Raw genomic sequence first — 19,494 nt, forward strand, 5'->3', positions numbered from 1 at the left:
CGAGAAGGCGGTACTAAAAGACCTGGATAAAGTACAGGATAAGAATGTTTTGTATAACAACTTTACTCGCAGAGAAAGGGAAGCGGCTAGAACGTTAGCAGCTGACACCACTATCACCATCAAACAGGCTGATAAGGGAGGTGCCACAGTAATCCAGTCTACCAAGGACTATGAAACAGAATGCTTACGACAACTTGGTGATAGAAAATACTATACTCCCATCAACATTGATCCCACGGCGAGATTACATCTAACAATAGCAAGTAAGGTATTGGAGGCAGAAGCTAACGGCTGGATCACGAAGAAAGAAGCAGATTTTCTTATTACTCCCAACCCTGTCATACCTTATTTCTATACACTACCTAAGGTACATAAGGGTACTATTCCTATCCCTGGGAGACCTATTGTCTCGGCCATTGGCTCCCTCCTGGAACCCTTATCAAAATTCTGCGATCACTTCCTACAGCCCCTGGTGAAAGAGACACCGTCCTATGTCAGGGACACAACTGACATTTTGAATACGATTGAGGGGATACAGAATACCGAGAATGTTGATCTACTAGTGACCCTGGATGTAGAGGCCCTCTACACCAACATCCCACAACAGGCTACCCTGTTGGTGATAGAGGCAGCCCTACATAAAAGGGAATGGTCATCCCCTACTCCCATAACATTCATTATGGACTTGGCCACATTAGCTCTCACGGAAAACTATTTTGCATTTAAAGAAAATCTTTACCATCAATCCCAAGGTACTTCCAAGGGGAGTACCTTTGCTCCTAGTGTGGCCTGCCTGTATATGGCGGCTTTTGAAGAGGCAGTGATAATGAACGTGGATAACCCCTTTGGCTCAAATTTAACCCTTTGGAAACGGTACATCGACGATGTCATCATCTTATGGAAAGGGGATGTAACAACCTGTAACGAATTCTGTGAATGGATCAACACTAAGAACCAGTTTCTGAAATTCACACACCATATCTCTGACTCTGACATCCCTTTCCTGGATTTAAACATCAGACTGACATCCACAGGGTTGAGTACGAAGCTCTACAGAAAACCAACTGACAAAAACAGGTTACTTCTTTACAGCAGTCACCACCCTAAGGCCCTACGTGACAACTTACCGTTTGGCCAATTCCTTCGACTCAGGAGGAATTGCAGCTCCATCAATGACTACAAAACTGAGGCTAACATCCTTTCAGAGAATCTGACACAAAGAGGCTATCCTCCTCGAGTGATACACAATTCAAAGAAGAGGGCCAGAAATAACAATCGCGAGGCCCTACTGGAAGTAAGAACAAAAGATAATATAGAGACCATCACTTGTGTCACATCTTTTACACCAGAGTCCAATAACCTTAAGAAAGTTATAAAAAAACACTGGGGAATACTATCCGCAGGTACACTCATGATTCCCCCGCCACGCTTTGCTTTCAGAAGGATTAACCAACCTTTTTTACCCATACACATCTACACACTCGGGCCCTCACACGCATGCACCATACGGCAGGGAACAAAAGATCTCCGATAAAGAGCCCCTGTATGGGTGCCCGTCGGGTATTGCACCGCCGACCCGACGAGGAGCAAAACCCAGATGATGAAGCATGACACCTAGCTTGCTGGGTGTGTGAGGGTTTCAGTTCCACCCTGAAGGGACCCCTTTCCCTTGTGCACTTACATTCACTAGGTGAAAGTCTGCTATTGGATAACTTCTTTCCCTCCGACTTTTCACTTTGTAGGAACTACACATCTTTTGTTGATATCACAGGTACCCTGAACGCCAGGGCGGATGAACTCAGCCGCAGGTGCATGTTGGATCACGAATGGCGTCTTCACTCAGAGGTGGCACAAGGTCTCTTTCAGAAGTGGGGAGAACCTTTGGTTAGATCTATTCGCCACCGAAGAGAACGGGCAATGTCAGCAGTTCTGCGCGTTGGAGTTTCCAAGGCGGCACTCGCTCGGAGACACTTTTCGCCGCGAGTGGAGTTGCAGTCTATTGTACGCCTTTCCGCCTATACCACTTCTGCCCAGAGTGCTGAAGAAGATCAGACGCGACTGGGCCCAAGTCATTCTTGTGGCGCCGGACTGGGCTCGAAGAGTTTGATATCCCGAGCTACTCAGTATGAACGTGGATCCCACGATCTGACTGCCTCTTCGGGAGGATCTCCTGTTGCAGCAACAGGGGACGGTCCTCCACCCGAACCTGTCCAGCCTCCACCTCCTTGCGTGGAAATTGAGCGGCGACAGCTGATTACATTTGACTTGCCTCCTGAAGTCTGTAATGTGATTCTGGCAGCCAGGCGACCCTCCACTGAAATGGTATACGCCTGTCGGTGGAAAAAAATTGTGGCATGGTGCACAGCAAAAGCTGTAGATCCTCTTTCTGCTCCTCTTTCTGAGGTCCTGTTGTTCCTTCTCTCTTTGGCCCAGCAGGTCTCTGCTCTGGGCACTATCAAGGGCTACCTTTCTGCTCTTTCAGCCTTTCTTAAGCTGCCTGATCAGCCCTCTCTTTTCAAGTCCCCAGTTGTCAATAGATTTCTCAAAGACATTACTCACCTTTTCCCTCCTATTCCTTTTGTGATGCCTCAATGGGACTTGAACCTTGTTCTCACATACTTGATGTGCGCTCGCTATGAGCCTCTTCATAACTGTCATTTGCGGTTATTAACTTTGAAAACTGTCTTCCTGGTGGCCATCACCTCCGCTCGGCGGGTGAGTGAGCTCCAGGCTCTTCCCTGTAAGCCTCCTTTCCTGGCGATTCATCTGGACTAGGTTGTGCTTCGACCGCGTCCTTCCTTTCTACCAAAAGTAGTGTCTGCCTTTCATCTCGGGCAAACTGTCACTTTGCCCACTTTCTTTCCGCCTCCGCACTCTTCAAGAGGAGAGGCTCCACCGTCTGGACCCAAAACATGAGCTTCCGTTCTTTCTCAACCGCACACAACAGTTCCGGGTGGAGGGCCAGCTCTTTGTTGGCTACGTGGGCGCCAAGAAAGGCCAGGCTGTGCACAAGCAACTATCTCCCGATGGGTTGTCTTGTGCATTAAATAAAGCCTGTTACTCTCTGGCTAAAAAGGAACCTCCGGTTGGGCTGGGCACCCATTCTACCAGGGCGACAGCAGCTACTACAGCATTGGGACGCGGTGTCCCCCTGCAAGACAGCTGTCAGGCTGCCACTTGGGCCTCGTTGCATACTTTCACTAAGCACTATTGCCTTGACAGTCAGGTCCGGAGAGATGGCTTCTTTGGCCGTTCGGTTCTCCTTGACTTTCTGGTGTAATCTCACTTCGCAGACCCACCACCGGGGTTGGTATTGCTTGGGTATGTGTTCTAAGGTAAGGAATCTATCACTAACGTGTCTCTTTCAGATGCACAAGTTACTTACTTGTGTAACGATATATCTGTAAGTTAGTGATAGATTGCTTACCGCCCGCCCATCCTCCCCGTTCTGCAAACTGTTCTCTAGGGTTCAGGTCATCCCTTTTAGAGCCCTAGTTCTATTGCACCAGTGGTTGGTCTCTGGCATGGCTCTGCGCTCCTGTCGCTGAAACGTTGCGTACAGAACTGACGTCAGCGCGCGTGGGCGTGTCTAAGTAGCTCCGACGATGTCATCTCGGCGGCTACGATGCCAGCGACGTACGCGGAGCCGCACGACGATGCCTACTGACGCGCAGGGGTACTTCTGACGAAAACTTTCCGGATCCAGTCAAACGCCTGGGGATATTCTAAGGTAAGGAATCTATCACTAACTAATGTCTCTTACAGATATATCGTTACACAAGTAAGTAACTTGTGCGTCTCTACCAGATACTCGTTCAATGAGCAGAAGATGACACCATAACTGTGCTGCACTCTCATTCTGCTGAGAATATCTGGGGGCTCTTATCGAATAAGGCCTAAGTTGTGATAGCAGCAAGGTAAAAAATCAACAGGAACGCTACCAATGTCCTATGTCCTCCACTAGACACTACCAAAAAAACCACAGATAAAAACACGACCAGAATGTCGAAAGAGCGATCCACAATTATGACAAAAATATACCGTAAATGCTATGAAAGCCAGCATGCAAAAAGAGTAAAGTGGATATATATAAAATGAATGTGATTGCAAGAAAATCCATACTGTGTACATGCTCCATATCATCCAATCAATCAAAGTTGTGAGTAACTTTTAACCAATCATTTCATCCACATAAAGGTCTGTACCACCCCACCCAAACGGTGTACATGAAGAAATCCAATGTGTCTCAATTAGTTTCAAATACCTTCAGCTTCAAACAGTCCCAAAGCGGACGCCTATAGGTTTTTACACTTGTGGTGATTGTAACATTTGTCACTTGGGGTGCAATAAGGGATGTTGGCTGGTGCCCTCTGCATTGCCTTCTTCTATGCCTCAGAGCTGTTGCCCAATAGTTTTAGCTATTGTCCTTAGCCTCTCACCACAGTTTCTTGGACCACTTGACATTCCGGGAGGCGTTGTAGTGCTACATTTCTATGGAGTGTTCTCCCACTCGTCTTATTCTTCTGTCAACATACAGAGGGTAGAATAATCCAGACTTCCAGTCTTCGTTTTTCAAAAAGAGAACTTTTTTGGGGTACACTGTTTCCATAACAGTTTTTATATGTGGCTCTGCATTTTAGCGTGGAAAGTTGTTGTGAAAGAAGCTGACGTCAGCATATCAGGGAAGGGCTTTTATGTTATCTGACGACATCACATCTGGTGGGCGACGTTGTACAGTCGCCCGGCACCCTCTACCCACGTGCAGAGGTACTGATGTACAAATATTCCGGATCCAGTCTGGTGTCTAGGGAAATTTCTGCTGTATGGAATTTGCAGCTAGATCTAGTCTCTTATATGTAAGGCGTTAGCGAAGGTAAGTAACTTATTCATTAATATTACAGATGTCCGGCTTACCTCACCTAGCCGTTTATGGTGGCTTAGAAGACGGATGCGTCCACTCTAGGGGCCTGTGTTTGACCTCATTGTCTTAGGTTCAAATCCTGGTGGGTCCACTCAGCCTTTCATCCTTCTGAGGTCAATAAAATTATTACCATTGAATTGGGTAACAATAAACGTCTGTTATTCACCGCCAAGATACCCTTCGGGTGAACATATGCTTTACAAATGCACGTTTTGTTATGTTACTCATCTATACAGGTTCATTTGGAGCTTGCACAGTTTATTTACTAAACAGACGATATGCATCCATTTTGGGATCCTTGTCATAAGAGCCTTCATAGATTAAGATGGGTATCCCGCCAGGAGTACTACAACACCTTGGTGGGACGTAAACATTGTTCTTACTCCGCTTACGAGGGTCTCCTTTCAGACAACTCATGTACAAGTGGTTTTCTTAGTCATGGTAACATGATTATGCAGAGTCAGTGAGTTATATACTTTATCTGAAAGAAACACGTTAGTTAGATTCCTCACCTTAGAATATCCCCAGGTGTCAGGCTGGATCCAGAAAGATTTTTGTAGCAATACCCATTGCGCGTCGCTAGGCGTCGTCTGCGGCTCTGCGTCCGTCGTTGGCGTTGTGCGCCGGAACGACGTCGGCGGAGTACTTAGACGCTGCCCTCGCATGCTGACGTCAGTTCTTCTTTTTTCCGCGCCAGACAGCGCCGATCCGGGAAGAGCTTACCCCTTAGTCAATTTTTGACTAAACTTTTTGGACTCTTTTTGGTCTTCTGTCGACTCGACTCTGGTGCCGGTAGGATGCCCGGGTATAAAGCCTGTGACTCCTGTCATCGACTGATGTCGGTGACGGACCACCATCGCCGGTGCCTTTACTGCCTGGGGACCGACCACGACGTGGAGTCGTGCCCCGATTGTCAGGCCTTGACCTCGAAGGCTAGGCGGGAGCGGTCCCGTAAGCTTCTCGAGCTTCGGCACTCGGCTCCGCGCCGCTCACGGTCCCAGTCCAGGAGGAGGTCCAAGGACCGGTCGCGGAGCCGCAGTCACCATCATAGCTCGCCGGGCTCGAAGTCTTCGGGTAAGTCAAAGCGATCTAAGAAGTCCAAGAGGCGACACCGCTCTTCGGACTCCCCTCGCCGGTCGCGCGACTCGGCCGAGGGTCAGGGTGGTCCCACCCCCGCGGCTCCGTCGGAGCCGCAGGAGCGCGTCCGTCCCCATACCCGCCGGTCCCTGGGACTGACGCGACTCCGGCGGAGGCCAGTGCCTTCCTCTTGGCCATGAGGGCCCTGGTTCTGCCGTCGACGCCTGCCGGTGCGCTTTCGAGCCCCGCGGGCTCAACTGGGCGACCTCGCGTGCCGGCGGCTCCGGCTCCGGCCCCGTCGACTTCGGTCCCGATGCCGCAGGTCCCTGAGGGATCCAGGCCGCCGTTCCCCGGTTTAGCCCCTGGCCTGGCCCCACGCCGCTGCGGCGCCGCTTGACGCCGCACCCGACACCGATAGTTGGGCGTTTCATCTACCGCCCGGCTCCGATCATTCCTCCTGTTTATCAGGAATCGGATGACGGGGGCGACTGGGAGGGGTCTGAGGACACTGGTTTCATCTCTCCTCCGACTGTGGCCTCGGAGGAAGGTGCAGCTTTTTCAGTGGTGCTGCGCAAGGCGGCCGCAGCCCTGGGGCTCGAGCTGCCTGCTGTGGCCATGAGAACTAACGTCCTCACAGAGGTGCTTCAACCGTCAGCAAGCTCCACTGAGCCTCTGCTGCAGTTCAATGAGGCCCTCATAGACGTTCTGCAGGGCACTTGGTCCAAGCCCTCCACAGTTCCTCCTGTGGATCGGAACGTGGCCCGGCGCCACCACCCTGCTCCGGGCGACCCCAGTTCCCTGTCCCAACGCCCCAGCCCCGAGAGTCTGGTTATCCAGGCCTCCACTTCCCAATCCTCCTTCCCGTCCACTCCTCCGGATCGGGAATCCAAGAGGCTAGAACAGTTCGGAAAGAAGCTGTTCTCTTCCCTGAGTTTGGGCCTGCAGTCTTTGAACACCGCTTGCCTCTTGGACCGTTTCTCCCACTCTCTGTGGGATACGGTGGAGGACGTGCTGCCCCTGTGTCCGGAGGAGGCCCGAACGCGTCTCTCCCAGGCGCTTGCTGATGGGCGAGATGCAGCACGACATGCCATACGGTGTGGACTAGACACCACGGACTCGCTGGGTAGGGTGATTTCGACCACGGTGGCGCTCCGGCGCCACGCCTGGCTGCGGTCCACGTCTTTTTCGGGGGATGTCCAGAGTTCCCTCATGGATATGCCCTTTGATGGCACTCGCCTTTTTGGTGAGAAGGTGGATAGTGCGCTGGCTCGTTTTAAGGACTCCCGGGCTACAGCCAGGTCCTTGGGTCTCTCGGCACCACGGCCGCAAACTTCCGCCTTTCGCCCCTTTCGTGGCCAAGGAAGGGGCGCCTCCTCACGTCCGCCTAGCCACCGGCCGCAGACCCAACCTGCACGCGGTCGCGGACGTGGATTTCGCCGTGGCGGTACTGGAGGACAACGTGCCGGTCAGTCCACATCCACCCCGGCAGCATCCGCCTCAAAGCCCCTCTAGTCCGAGCTTTCAGGCCCATTCTATGCCAGTGGGCGGCAGAGTTCGCCATCACCTGCTCCACTCGCGATCCATCACTTCGGACAGGTGGGTGCTGCAAATCGTCCGAAGGGGCTACTCCCTCCCCTTCGAGACGACCCCTCCAGCCATGCCACCGCAGTGCCACCGTATATCGGAGGATCATTTGAATCTTCTGCGGGAGGAAGTTACGGCCCTCTTGGCCAAAGAGGCCGTCGAGCGTGTTCCTGGTCCAGAAGTAGGCCGTGGTTGTTATTCCCACTACTTTCTGGTTCCCAAGAAGGGCAAAGGGGGCCTACGCCCTATCTTGGTCCTCAGGAGCGTCAACGCCTTCCTCCGGAAGGAACGGTTCAAGATGCTAACTTTAGCTCAGGTTCTGGCTGCCCTCGACCCTGGAGACTGGATGTTAGCGTTGGACTTGCAGGACGCCTATTTTCACATCCCCGTCCTGCCGGCGTTACCTGCGGTTCACGGTGGGTCAGGAGCACTTTCAGTTCACCGTGCTCCCCTTCGGCCTCACCAGTGCCCCTCGGGTGTTCACGAAAGTGATGGCGGTGGTCGCAGCTCATCTGCACAGATCGGGGGTTACAGTCTTCCCCTATCTCGACGACTGGCTGTTGAAGGTGGGCTCGCCCCAGCAAGGTATCTCCCACCTCCAGACTACGGCCGACCTCCTGCATTTGCTGGGGTTCTCCATCAACGTGCCGAAGTCACACCTGAGACCCTCCCAGAAGCTCCTCTTCATCGGAGCGGTTCTCGATTCGGCGCAGTTCCGGGCTTACCCTCCGGAACAGCGGGTCCGGGATATTCAGGCTCTGATTCCCATCTTTCGGCCTCTATCCTGGGTTTCGGTCAGGTTGGTGCCGCGGCTTCTGGGGCTGATGGCCTCCTGCATCCTGTTCGTGCATTACGCCAGGTGGCGGATGCGGGCTCTGCAGTGGGACCTGAAGTTTCAGTGGGCCCAGCATCGAGGCAACCTGTCCGACCATGTCTTGATCTCGGAGGGCACTGCGAAACAGTTCCAGTGGTGGCTCACGGACCGCGATTGGGTCAGGGGCAGATGCCTCTCCCTACCCCAACCAGAGCACGTAGTAGTGACGGACGCGTCCCTCCTGGGATGGGGGGGCCATATGGGAGAGGCAGAGATCAGAGGCCTCTGGTCTCCGGCGGAGTCTTAACTCCATATCAACCTGTTGGAGCTGAAGAGCGATCCGGCTTGCACTGAAAGCCTTCCTTCCCTCTGTCCGGGGAAGTGTTGTGCAGGTGTTCACGGACAACACCACCGCCATGTGGTATTGCAACAAACAGGGCGGGGTGGGGTCGTGGACCCTTTAGGCTCTGCGCCTCTGGACTTGGCTGCAACACCAGGGCATCATCCTGGTGGTTCAACATCTGGCGGGCTCTCTGAACGCCAGAGTGGACGAGCTCAGCCGCCGGTGCATGATGGATCACGAACGGCGGCTGAACGCGGACGTGGCGCAAGGTCTCTTTCTGCAGTGGGGAGAGCCTTGGTTAGATCTATTCGCCACCGAAGAGAGCGCGCAATGTCAGCAGTTCTGCGCGTTAGAATTTCTAAGGCGGCACTCGCTCGGAGACGCTTTTTGTCACAAGTGGAGTTGCGTTCTGTTGTACGCCTTTCCGCCTATACCACTTCTGCCCAGAGTGCTGAAGAAGATCAGGCGCGACCGGGCCCAAGCCATCTTAGTGGCTCCGGATTGGGCACGAAGGTACTGGTATCCCGAGCTACTCAGTATGTCAATCGATCCTCCGATACGACTGCCTCTTCAGGAGGACCTTCTGTCGCAGCAGCAGGGGACGGTCCTCCACCCGAACCCATCCAGTCTCCACCTCCATGCGTGGCGATTGAGCAGCCTCAGCTGATGCCATTTGACTTGCCTCCTGAAGTCTGTGATGTGATTCTGGCAGCCAGGCGTCCCTCCACAAAATCGGTATACGCCTGCAGGTGGAACAAATTTGTGGCATGGTGCACAGCAAAGGCTGTGGATCCCTTTCCGCCTCTCTTTCTGAGGTTCTACTCTTTCTTCTTTCTTTGGCCCAGCAGGGCTCTGCTCTGGGCACCTTGAAAGGTTATCTTTCTGCAATCTCTGCTTTCTTACGGCTTACTGATCACCCTTCTCTTTTCAAGTCCCCTGTTGTTTCGCGCTTTCTGAAAGGCATTACTCACATGTTTCCTCCTGTCCCCTTCGTAATGCCTCAGTGGGATTTGAATCTTGTTTTGACCTTTCTGATGTGCGCTCCCTTTGAGCCCCTTCACAATTGTCCACTTAGTCTTCTGACTCTTAAGACTGCTTTCCTGGTTGCTATCACCTCGGCTAGACGGGTGAGTGAGCTCCAGGCTCTGTCATCTAAGCCTCCCTTTCTTTCTGTTCATCCGGACAAGGTTGTCCTCCGGACTCGTCCTTCTTTTCTTCAGAAAGTGGTGACCCCCTTTCACATCGGGCAATCGGTCACTTTGCCCACCTTCTTTCCGCATCCTTCGAAAGAGGAAGAGAGGCTCCACCGTCTGGACCCAAAACGTGCGCTGTCCTTTTATTTGGACCGCACCAGACAGTTCCGGGTGGACGACCAACTTTTTGTTGGATACGTAGGTGCTAAGAAGGGGAGCGCCGTACACAAACGGACCATCTCACGGTGGGTCGTCTTGTGTATAAAAGTTTGCTACTCCTTGGCGAAAAAGGACCCTCCTGTTGGGCTGCGAGCCCATTCCACCCGGGCCACGGCGGCGACTACTGCCCTGGGACTGGGAGTTCCCTTGCAGGACATCTGTCAGGCGTCGACGTGGGCCTCACTGCACACGTTCGCCAAGCACTATTGCCTGGACAGCCAAGTCCAGAGAGATGGCTTCTTTGGCCGTTCTCTTCTCCAGGACTTTCTGGTGTGATCTTGGTTTGCAGACCCTCCACCGGGATTGGTATTGCTGGGGTATCTATTCTAAGGTGAGGAATCTAACTAACGTGTTTCTTTCAGATGAACAAGTTACTTACCTTCGGTAACGATGTTTCTGTAAGAAACATTAGTTAGTTAGATTCCTCACCGACCCACCCATCCTCCCCGCTCTGCGAACCGACATCTAGGGTTAAGGTCATCCTGTTCAGGGCCCTAGACTTTTTGGCACCAGTGTCGGTCTCTTGCATGGCTCTGCGTTCCTGGCGCGGAAAGCTATGTACAAGAACTGACGTCAGCGCGCGAGGGCGGCGTCTAAGTACTCCGACGTCATTCTGGCGCACAACGCCAACGACGGACGCGGAGCCGGAGACGACGCCTAGAGACGCGCAAGGGGTATTGCTACAAAAATCTTTCCGGATCCAGCCTGACGCCTGGGGATATTCTAAGGTGAGGAATCTAACTAACTAATGTTTCTTACCGAAGGTAAGTAACTTGTTCATCAGTGGAAGATCCATATATACAGGTATGTTTTGTGGACAAATCCACAGTTTATACTAAAAGTTGGACATCCTTCCCACATCAGTCAGTCCGTTGAATTGCCAGTCTTCAAAAAAGAAAACGCACAACAATCTCTATATACACTTGATGTAAGGAGACTTGTCATGTACTACATTGATTTTACTAACTGCATTGTAACTAGGGGCGGCTCCTCCACGTGGGCTGAGGAGCGTCGCCCCACAGCTTTCTCGCAGTGCGAGAAGCAGAAACATAAAATGGTATAAATTCCATTTTATGTTTCTGCTTCTCGCACTGCGAGAAAGCAGAGTGAGGGTTTGGTTGGGGGTGGGCAGATCAGGGAGGAGTGGTTAGCTAATTGTTATGGGCCCCAGGGCCGACCAAACCAGTCATGAGCACTCTTCCGTTTTCTCCATCCTGCATGGAGAAAACGGCCTTACCATAGACGTCTGTACGGATGGCGTCCTAGCCAATCACAACACTGCCATTGCAGCGTTGTGATTGGCTTAGGTGAGGAGAGGGAGGCTGCCTGTTTCTGCTTCCTGTGAGCAGAGAGAGAGCAGAAGACGCAACGCTGGACCGGAGGCGAAGGTACGTTTTTTAAATTTTATTAGATTAAACCCTTCCTCCCCGCGTGCCCCCCACCCTCGAGTTATGCCCGCCGCGACTGATTGTAACATTTGCACAGTCTCACCCAGGCAATGCCATTTCACAAGCAGGTATTGTTACAGGAATTGCTCAGGTCCTTCAGATTTTTTTATGGAAGATCCAAATTAGCATTTCATTTTTTTTGCTCTTTATTTTCATTTTTATTTTTATTCTCACATATTGACAGCTCTCATAACAATACAGAGAATTAACAGTCATCTATTTCATTGCGGCAGTATATATATATTTCCTTCATGAGAAGTGACCAATGACCTACGCGACATAGAGCCAAAATTGCTGAAGACTGTTACCCATTTGGTACCTAGTTCATTACTGCGTTTGTGGCTATATTGGTGACAAGCTACAGACTTGCCACCTTCCCCCCTCCACCACCCGGGACCTATGCATTCACTTTTCGGTCATGACTATGCAAGTGACGCCATGCAGCCACATCCACTCCGCCTATGCTAATGTAATGCTGGCTCCTGCTGTTTATGTATTTGACAGATTGTGTATGTGTCACTGTAATTGTGTCCCTTGTCTCAGGCATGTGCGTCTTCTCAGGGGTTTGTGTTGCGAGTTAAAATTCTAAAAGTATGGTATCCCAGTTTTATGTCAATGGGTGTTGCTGTAGCCCCAATGTGTCGTCCCTATGTAGTGCTGCACTCTCTGCCTGTGCCTACAATAGAAGAGATTGCTTCCAGGCCTTCGTTAAAGGGGGGGGTTTGGGTTCTTCCACCTGCGGGTAATAAGTCGCTTGGCGGTTATAAGCCCCGGATCGATGAAGCTTGCGGTGACTTTGTTTTATTAGGCCTAGGAAACAGTCCCAACACGCACTCCTCCCATGGGTGTAACTCCGGGCGGTTTGTACATGTGAACAAGTAGGATGTAACATCCTGCCAATATTCATGTATTTTAGTGCAGTGCCATTGCATGTGAAGGAGATGTACTCCAACCTCAGCACACTGAGGGCAAGCTACGTCTGTCTGTTGAAAATATTGGTTTATTTTGGTAGGTGTTAAATATGCCCCATGTGTGATGTAGAACTGTATGAGTTGAAATTTCGTGTTTCGTGGAATGTATGTGGGCCCTGTTGTATGATGTCCATTCCTTATCTGTCCAGGGACGACCATAGCCTTCCTCCCACTTGGCGTGTAATGACGCGAGCGGGGTTGTCGTATGTGTCAGTTGCAATGCTGTTAGCCAGTGTACTCTATGGCTTCCTGTCCCCATCACTTGTAAATATTGTACCACTAGATGGGATTGTGGTTCGCTTGTCAAGTCACCCCATGCTTGTGTCAACGTGGCTAACAGTGAATTGTACAGTAACAATTGCCCCAGGGATATATCTGTGCCGCTTGTTAGTTCCTCATAAGTTAACAAGACACCATCTCCATACAAGTCACCCAGTGTATCCAGCCCAGCCACATGCCAAGGTGCAAGTTTGCTCCTGTCGTGGTAGTTCTCCATCATGGAGGATATCGCCTGTGTGAGATTGCCCCCAAGTTTATCATTTGTGGAGTGATATATGCGGATACCTTGTATCAAAACGTGGTCAGCTGCCAGAGTACTGCTACCCCATTGCAGACTAAAGCTGGATCCTGGATGTTTGGAGTGAAGGGAAATAGACTTCCTCCAGTTCACCTTTAGTCCCGATAACCTCGCAAAATGATGTAGTGTTTCAGCAAAGGCACATTGTGCACAACCCTAAGATATAATAACAGGACATCTGCATATAGAGAGACTACATGCAGACCATCCCTCAGCTGTATGCCCCAGTTCGTTCCTGTTCTGCGAGCTGCAGCTAGCGGTTTGATCACCAGTGAAAATAGCAGGGGCGATAGGGGGCTTTCCTGTCGGGTTCCTCGACCAATCGGTATAGATTCAGATATTAGCTGGCCAGTGCGTACCCTAATGAGAGGCTGCATATATAACAGTCGCACCAGTTGCATGAAGCATTCCCCAAAACCATTTTGGTGGAGTATCTTAAATAAAAATGCCCATTCCGAGTCGGGGGCTTTCTCGAGATTCAGCACCAGACATCCGGATCGATACCAGGACTGTGGTGCATATGCTTGGATTCGGAAAAGTCGCTGTATATTTAAGGAGGTGTTACATGCAGGCACCAATTCATTTTGATCTGAGTGTACCAGTGCTGACACCTATGGGGCCAGGTGTACTGCCAAAATCCTCGCCAATAATTTGCAATCAGTATTAAGTAATGCAAGTGGTCTATAAGACCCTAGTTCCGTCTGGTCCCTGTCAGGCTTAGGAAGGGAGATGAGTAAGGCCTCACACTGCGATGCTGAAAGGGTGGAAGACTTTAGCGATTCTTCATATAGTAGTTTTAGCTGCGGCACAAGCACCGTGGCAAAGGTTTTGTAAAATTCTGTCTGTAATCCATCAGGCTCAGGAATCTTTCCTGTAGCCAGGGCCTGGATACTGGTCCAAATCAGCATTTCATGGTTTGTCATATGCGCACTCCACTGGCAGCAAGAGGGCACTATGGCATTTTTAGGAAGCATTTGTTTACTAACATTTGTTAGGCATCAATATGTACAGTAGTTAGCATATTCATAAGACACTGTTACTTCGATGTATATGGTATAAAAGAGCCATAAGTTGGTCAGACAGTTTTAAAGACTTAGCCTTATCTTCTGCTGCTTTTCACCAGCCACCACTTTGGAGAGAGAAGGTACAAATTTGCAATCTATGCACATCAAATGTATTTATAACACACAAGCTGATAACGGATTAACCCCTTCGGTGCTCATGACGGAATGGTTCCGTCATGACCCACGGTTGAGCTGTGCTCATGACGGAACCATTCCGTCATGACCACGCCCGCGCAAGATTCCGTCAGCACAGCGGCGGAATCTGCGCAGCATCGAAGGGGTTAAGTTACCCAACTGTAACAATCAGTTTGCCTCTTGTTGTGTTGTAGATTCACATGTGACCTGCCCACCTCCTTCGGGGCTGCAAAGACGCAGAAGCCTGGTCCAAAAACATACAAAGTTATTTAAGTTTCATTTTTATTTATTTTATGGTAAACTTCCACTGTCAGCTTCTATGATTCAGTGTATATTATTTCACTGACACTTGAACTTCGGGGTATATGTACATGGTAATAAGAGAATACTTTGCTCATTAAGTTGTATTGTTATACCATTTTATTACTGTCAATTTCAGTGGTTAGATTTATATTAATTCACTGACTTTTGAACTTTAAAAATGTTAATGTAGAGAAAATAAATACTATAATATATTCCATTGTGAGAACTGAAGATCAAGTCTAAGACCAGCAGTCTATTTTCCCGGAAAATAAATTGAATTGTTAAATATATTTGCATGTAAAATTGTGTTCAAGCAATTATAAATCCTCTGAGCAAATTTTTCAGTTTAAATGCAAATACCTAAAAATGCTAAGCTTCTCAAACTGCTTAGAAGTATTGCACTATTACAAGAATTTACAGATATCTCATTTGCTTCAAAGGAACTCCATCCAGAGGAAATTGACACAGACTCTGCCTACATCCTTTTTTATGAGCAGCAGGAAGTGGACTATGCACAATTTCTTCCAAAGATAGATGGTAAAAAGATGGCAGACACAAGCAGCATGGATGAAGATTTTGAATCAGATTATAAAAAATACTGTGTGATACAGTAAACCGATGTTCTTCCATGTACAGTTGGGGGTGCGGGAGGGATGGGGGAAGCAAAAGCCTTCGAACAAACATTTTTAAGAATTTAGTGCAATTGCAAATGTAAAGGTAATATCCTTTGACGTTTAAGCACAAGAAAACATGGAAAATCCTTATTGGAAATCAGTCTGAAAGTATAACGTTTAAATCTGTCATTGTATGCTTCACCCACTGGCAATGTAAGACCTTCTGTGCAAACTGATACTTGTCTTTCAACTTAGAGTCACAAACCAACCTGGACCAAATATGAGTTACTTTTATCAGCCCAATCAGAGGCGAATCCAAGTATATGTGGCTTGATCCAAATTGGTTCAAGAAGATACTAAGACTGATTGCCTAAAATAGAAGATAATATTTTGTAGTGTTGTCGTTTGATGACATGATGTGCTACCTCCTGTATCTCCAAACTTAAATTCAGTTTTTTTTAACCTAATCGAACAAAAACATTGATATTATGCAAACCAAATCCCAGGAACTGAGAAAAGAGACTATTCCACAAATTTTCCTTAAAGGATAAGCGGAGAAGTTGTCTGCTTATGAAATCCCAATATTTAAGATTTAGTGAGTGTGGACTTGTAGTGAAGCACGGCCAAACTTGCTGTCCTTCGCAGTAGCTTATGTCCATTTAGGGATTTTATTACATTGTTTGCATTGCATTGAAAACGTGTGAATGGCATTTAAAATGCATATGACAAGGTATTCTAATCTGCATCGGGATTCATTTTACCTGGATGGATTTGAATTGCAACTCTAGTTGTCACCTTTCTCAATGAAACAACATAGTATACCCATGGTTTCCATTATGTCATTGTAAAGCCTAAATAACATTATTTGTACCCCATTTACTATCCGCGATATTGGTCCCAAATAGATCTCCATTTTACAGTTGCCCTCTACAGACATAAACAGCATAGTAAGCCTCAGGACTGAGTGAGGCAACAATAAAAGGTGGAGGAGGTATTGGAGCACAAGGTGGTATCTTGGCAGCTCTGTTACTTGTAGCCTTTCATTGCAAATTGGTTTCCTCTGCAGTGGCTTCTCCTAGAGTCATTGTAGTTCTGGTCACAGATCTTTTTATGCTTCCCTGCAGGTTCCAGTGCATTAAATTGTATTCTCCTACTTCCAAATCTCACACTGGAATGTAAGCATTCACTCCTTGGTCAGCACTAAGATCAGGAGTCTGCATCTTTTCAATAATTGTGGGGTTTTTTGGTAGTATTTGGCTTGACCTCCTGAATCACCAGCCTGGCTTTACAATTCTGATTTTATCCAGCCTACGTCATCTTTTGCACCATTTGCATGCTGCAAAAAGGTATCTGAAATGTTAACTTGATAAATGCACTTGAGTGTCTGGTTTTGTTTCATAACCAACATCATTTTCTTTTTGTTTTACTCAAAGAATTTAAACTTAATGTTTTACGACCTGGGAGTGAATAAATGTCATGTGTTTCCAATTACAAATTTTTAGCATAGTTGTCCAGGTTTCCCAGATGTAAGATTTAAAAACAAATGTGAAACACTTGATTACTGTTAAATGTGATAAAAGACAAGCAGAATTTTATAACTCATTTCAAGGGATAGATTGTTTTGGAAAGGGAAAATACTATTAGTGGTCATGTTTGTCTTTTTCTCATTACGATCGTTCTCCATTGCTTTGAATGTTTTATGAATGTTTTAACAGTCTTTATTAAATGGGGGCAAACCTATAATTTTTTATTTCCGAAGTGTGCTACTTATTAAAGTGTACGGTTGGAAATATTTAAGTTGTTAATCTGCAAAAACTTTTATTTTAATAACGGATCCAATACACATGTTTTTTTACTGTAACATTTAAGTGAGGATATGCTTAATTTCTTCCTTGTTCTTTATGAATTTGATATTCCTGCTTAGGCTGAAACAATGGTACTACTGTTTCTCCCCATCAATTTTGTTTTTAAGAAAAGTAATCATTAAAAAAACAGCAATGATTTTGTGGCACCATTAGTCAAATCCATCAGTTTTATAATACTGTTTAATGCGCCCTTTATGCTCTTTACTGAAATGCCAAAACTGTAATGCAAATATGTATTATGCATCGCTGTGGACAAATTGAAGCGAAAATGTGTCCAAAAAGTTGTATGTTCATTGTTTTAGTCCAGTACTGTATTTGACTGAAAGTGCCCCCTTATTCTGTGTTTTTCTTGCTAAATTACCAAGTGTACTGAATACTTTATAAAGTGGTAGGGTTCCTAATACTGAAAATCCTGCTAGTAGCAGCTGCTCTTCGTAACAAACATGTATTGTCCATCTGTGGACAAACTCCGTGATGAAATGAAAGATTATGAAATGTTTGCCTTTTATTTATTCAGTTGTCACAATCTACTAATGCTCTTTCAACTTCCATGTCTCTTTTGATGGTTGTAATTATTATTTTTCAATTAAATTAATTCATTTATAAATGGGAGATTTATTAAATTAACTGTTAACTACGTTCACTTTGTAAATTCTTGTATAGAAAAACTATTGACAATGCACTGACTCTTAAAAGATTTTTATGTACAGAATGCTGTGTAAATAATATAGTGTTGATGTATTGCAAAATGAATTGTATAAAAAGTATTGGTAATTGTATATGGAGTGCCCTTGTTTATCTGTAACTATTATTCAAAGAAATTAAATACTGTGGATGCAATATACGTGTGCAGTCTTTTTATAGCAATATTTTACAAAGTTGTATTTCTTTCCAGTATTAGTCTGTCTTAGTTGTTACCTGTATCGGATGTGCTGTCCCGAGACAGAGCCTACCACAGAACACACCCTATTCACAAAATTTACTCCCAAAGGTTTATGCCTAGGCTAGTAGGAAATTCCCGACTGGTGTGAACTTCAAAAAGAATTCTAGGACTACACCTGGGAATCTGTTACTATCACACTTTCACAGAATTACTTCTTTAACTCTATGCATATTCCATGTTGTTCCCATGCATATCCATTTACTTACACACATTTAATTATGCAGTTCAAGTGCATTTGCACTTGAAACTTTTATTTCTTATTTTTAAGACAGGACATATTTTTCTCCTCGTAGGACCTCCTATTTAAAGCCCGCCAGTTGTGTGGTGTTTCCACCCCTTTCCCACCGATTAGTATGGAGAACAGTTGGTTCTGTAGGGAAATACAATATTATTCTTTATAAATCACTTATTTTCATGTTAAACTAGGAGTGGCCGCCTGTATGGTATAATCCACTGGGTCAATAACTTAAAAATATGTAAGTGACACGAAAGATTTGATAGGAAAATGGGGTATACTAGTATTCATATACCATGAGGACTTAAAATAGTACAGGAATCGGATTTACTACATCTTTATTGCTCTCAGATGTTGCAGGTTCATTTGATCAGTAAGTGATTGCGTCGGTTTCTGATTTCCTAAACCTTAAGCAAAATATGGTTTGTTAAAAATAGTTAAATTTTTGTTAGGTTTAAACCACCCTAAAAACGAGAGTTTTGGACAGTGGTGCCCACTGCAAAACTTAATGGGGGGGGGGGGGGGAGGGGTCACGGGTCAGGGCACTGGGGGGGATGAAGGATTAGGGAAATAATAATAATTTTTTAAAAAATAACTTACCTGTCCTGCTGCTGGCTGCCTCAGTGCTCCTCTTCTCTCCTGCTTCTGATGGTGTCCCAGCAGACACCAGCACAGGCTCCAAACCCAATCCTGGTGCTGCTCTCAATAGCATGAGAGCAGCGCCAGGATTGGTCCGAACTGCCTGGTTTGCCACTCAGACAGTGTCTGGGAGTCTGTGCTGTTTCTCCAACCTAGCTGTGCAACACAGTTGGGTTGGAGAAACCTTAATGCGCATGTCTGTTCAGCCGGCCTAAGACGGCCGGCCAAACCGACATGCACACTTTACAGTGCACCTACCACTTCTCCCTGCTATGGCACGGCCCCGCCTCACCCAAGACTCCCTGGCTCAGTCAGTCAGCGGACAAAAAATTTTGATGTTGCTTTATTATCACTTTCTTTTTCGCTGACTGACTCTGCCAATATGGAGGAGCTGCCCCTGGTTTTGGGTACATTCTCTTTTTGCTTTGTTACTTTATGTACTTTCTTCTGATTCACTATTGTGTGTTCCTGGTGAGTATGGTATGATGCTTCAGATTTCTTTAAAGCTCTGTTCTTGCAAAACCGTGATGTTAAATAAGCAGAACAGTA

The 19,494-nt window shown here is 47.4% G+C and overlaps 1 protein-coding gene across 3 annotated transcripts in view; it reads left to right on the forward strand.

Moving 5' to 3' along the window:
- Positions 1-17,968, forward strand: part of USP32 (ubiquitin specific peptidase 32) — a 1,392,279-nt gene extending 1,374,311 nt beyond the window's left edge. For all 3 annotated transcript variants that reach the window (XM_085649438.1, XM_085649439.1, XM_085649440.1), the window contains one exon: positions 15,090-17,968. In XM_085649438.1, coding sequence (XP_085505564.1) covers positions 15,090-15,263 — 174 coding nt within the window. In that variant the 3' untranslated portion in view covers positions 15,264-17,968. The remainder of the gene's footprint in view (positions 1-15,089) is intronic.
- Positions 17,969-19,494: the final 1,526 nt, after the last annotated feature.

The sequence above is a fragment of the Triturus cristatus genome, chromosome 3_2, assembly GCF_964204655.1.
Source record: "Triturus cristatus chromosome 3_2, aTriCri1.1, whole genome shotgun sequence".
Lineage (NCBI taxonomy): Eukaryota > Metazoa > Chordata > Amphibia > Caudata > Salamandridae > Triturus > Triturus cristatus.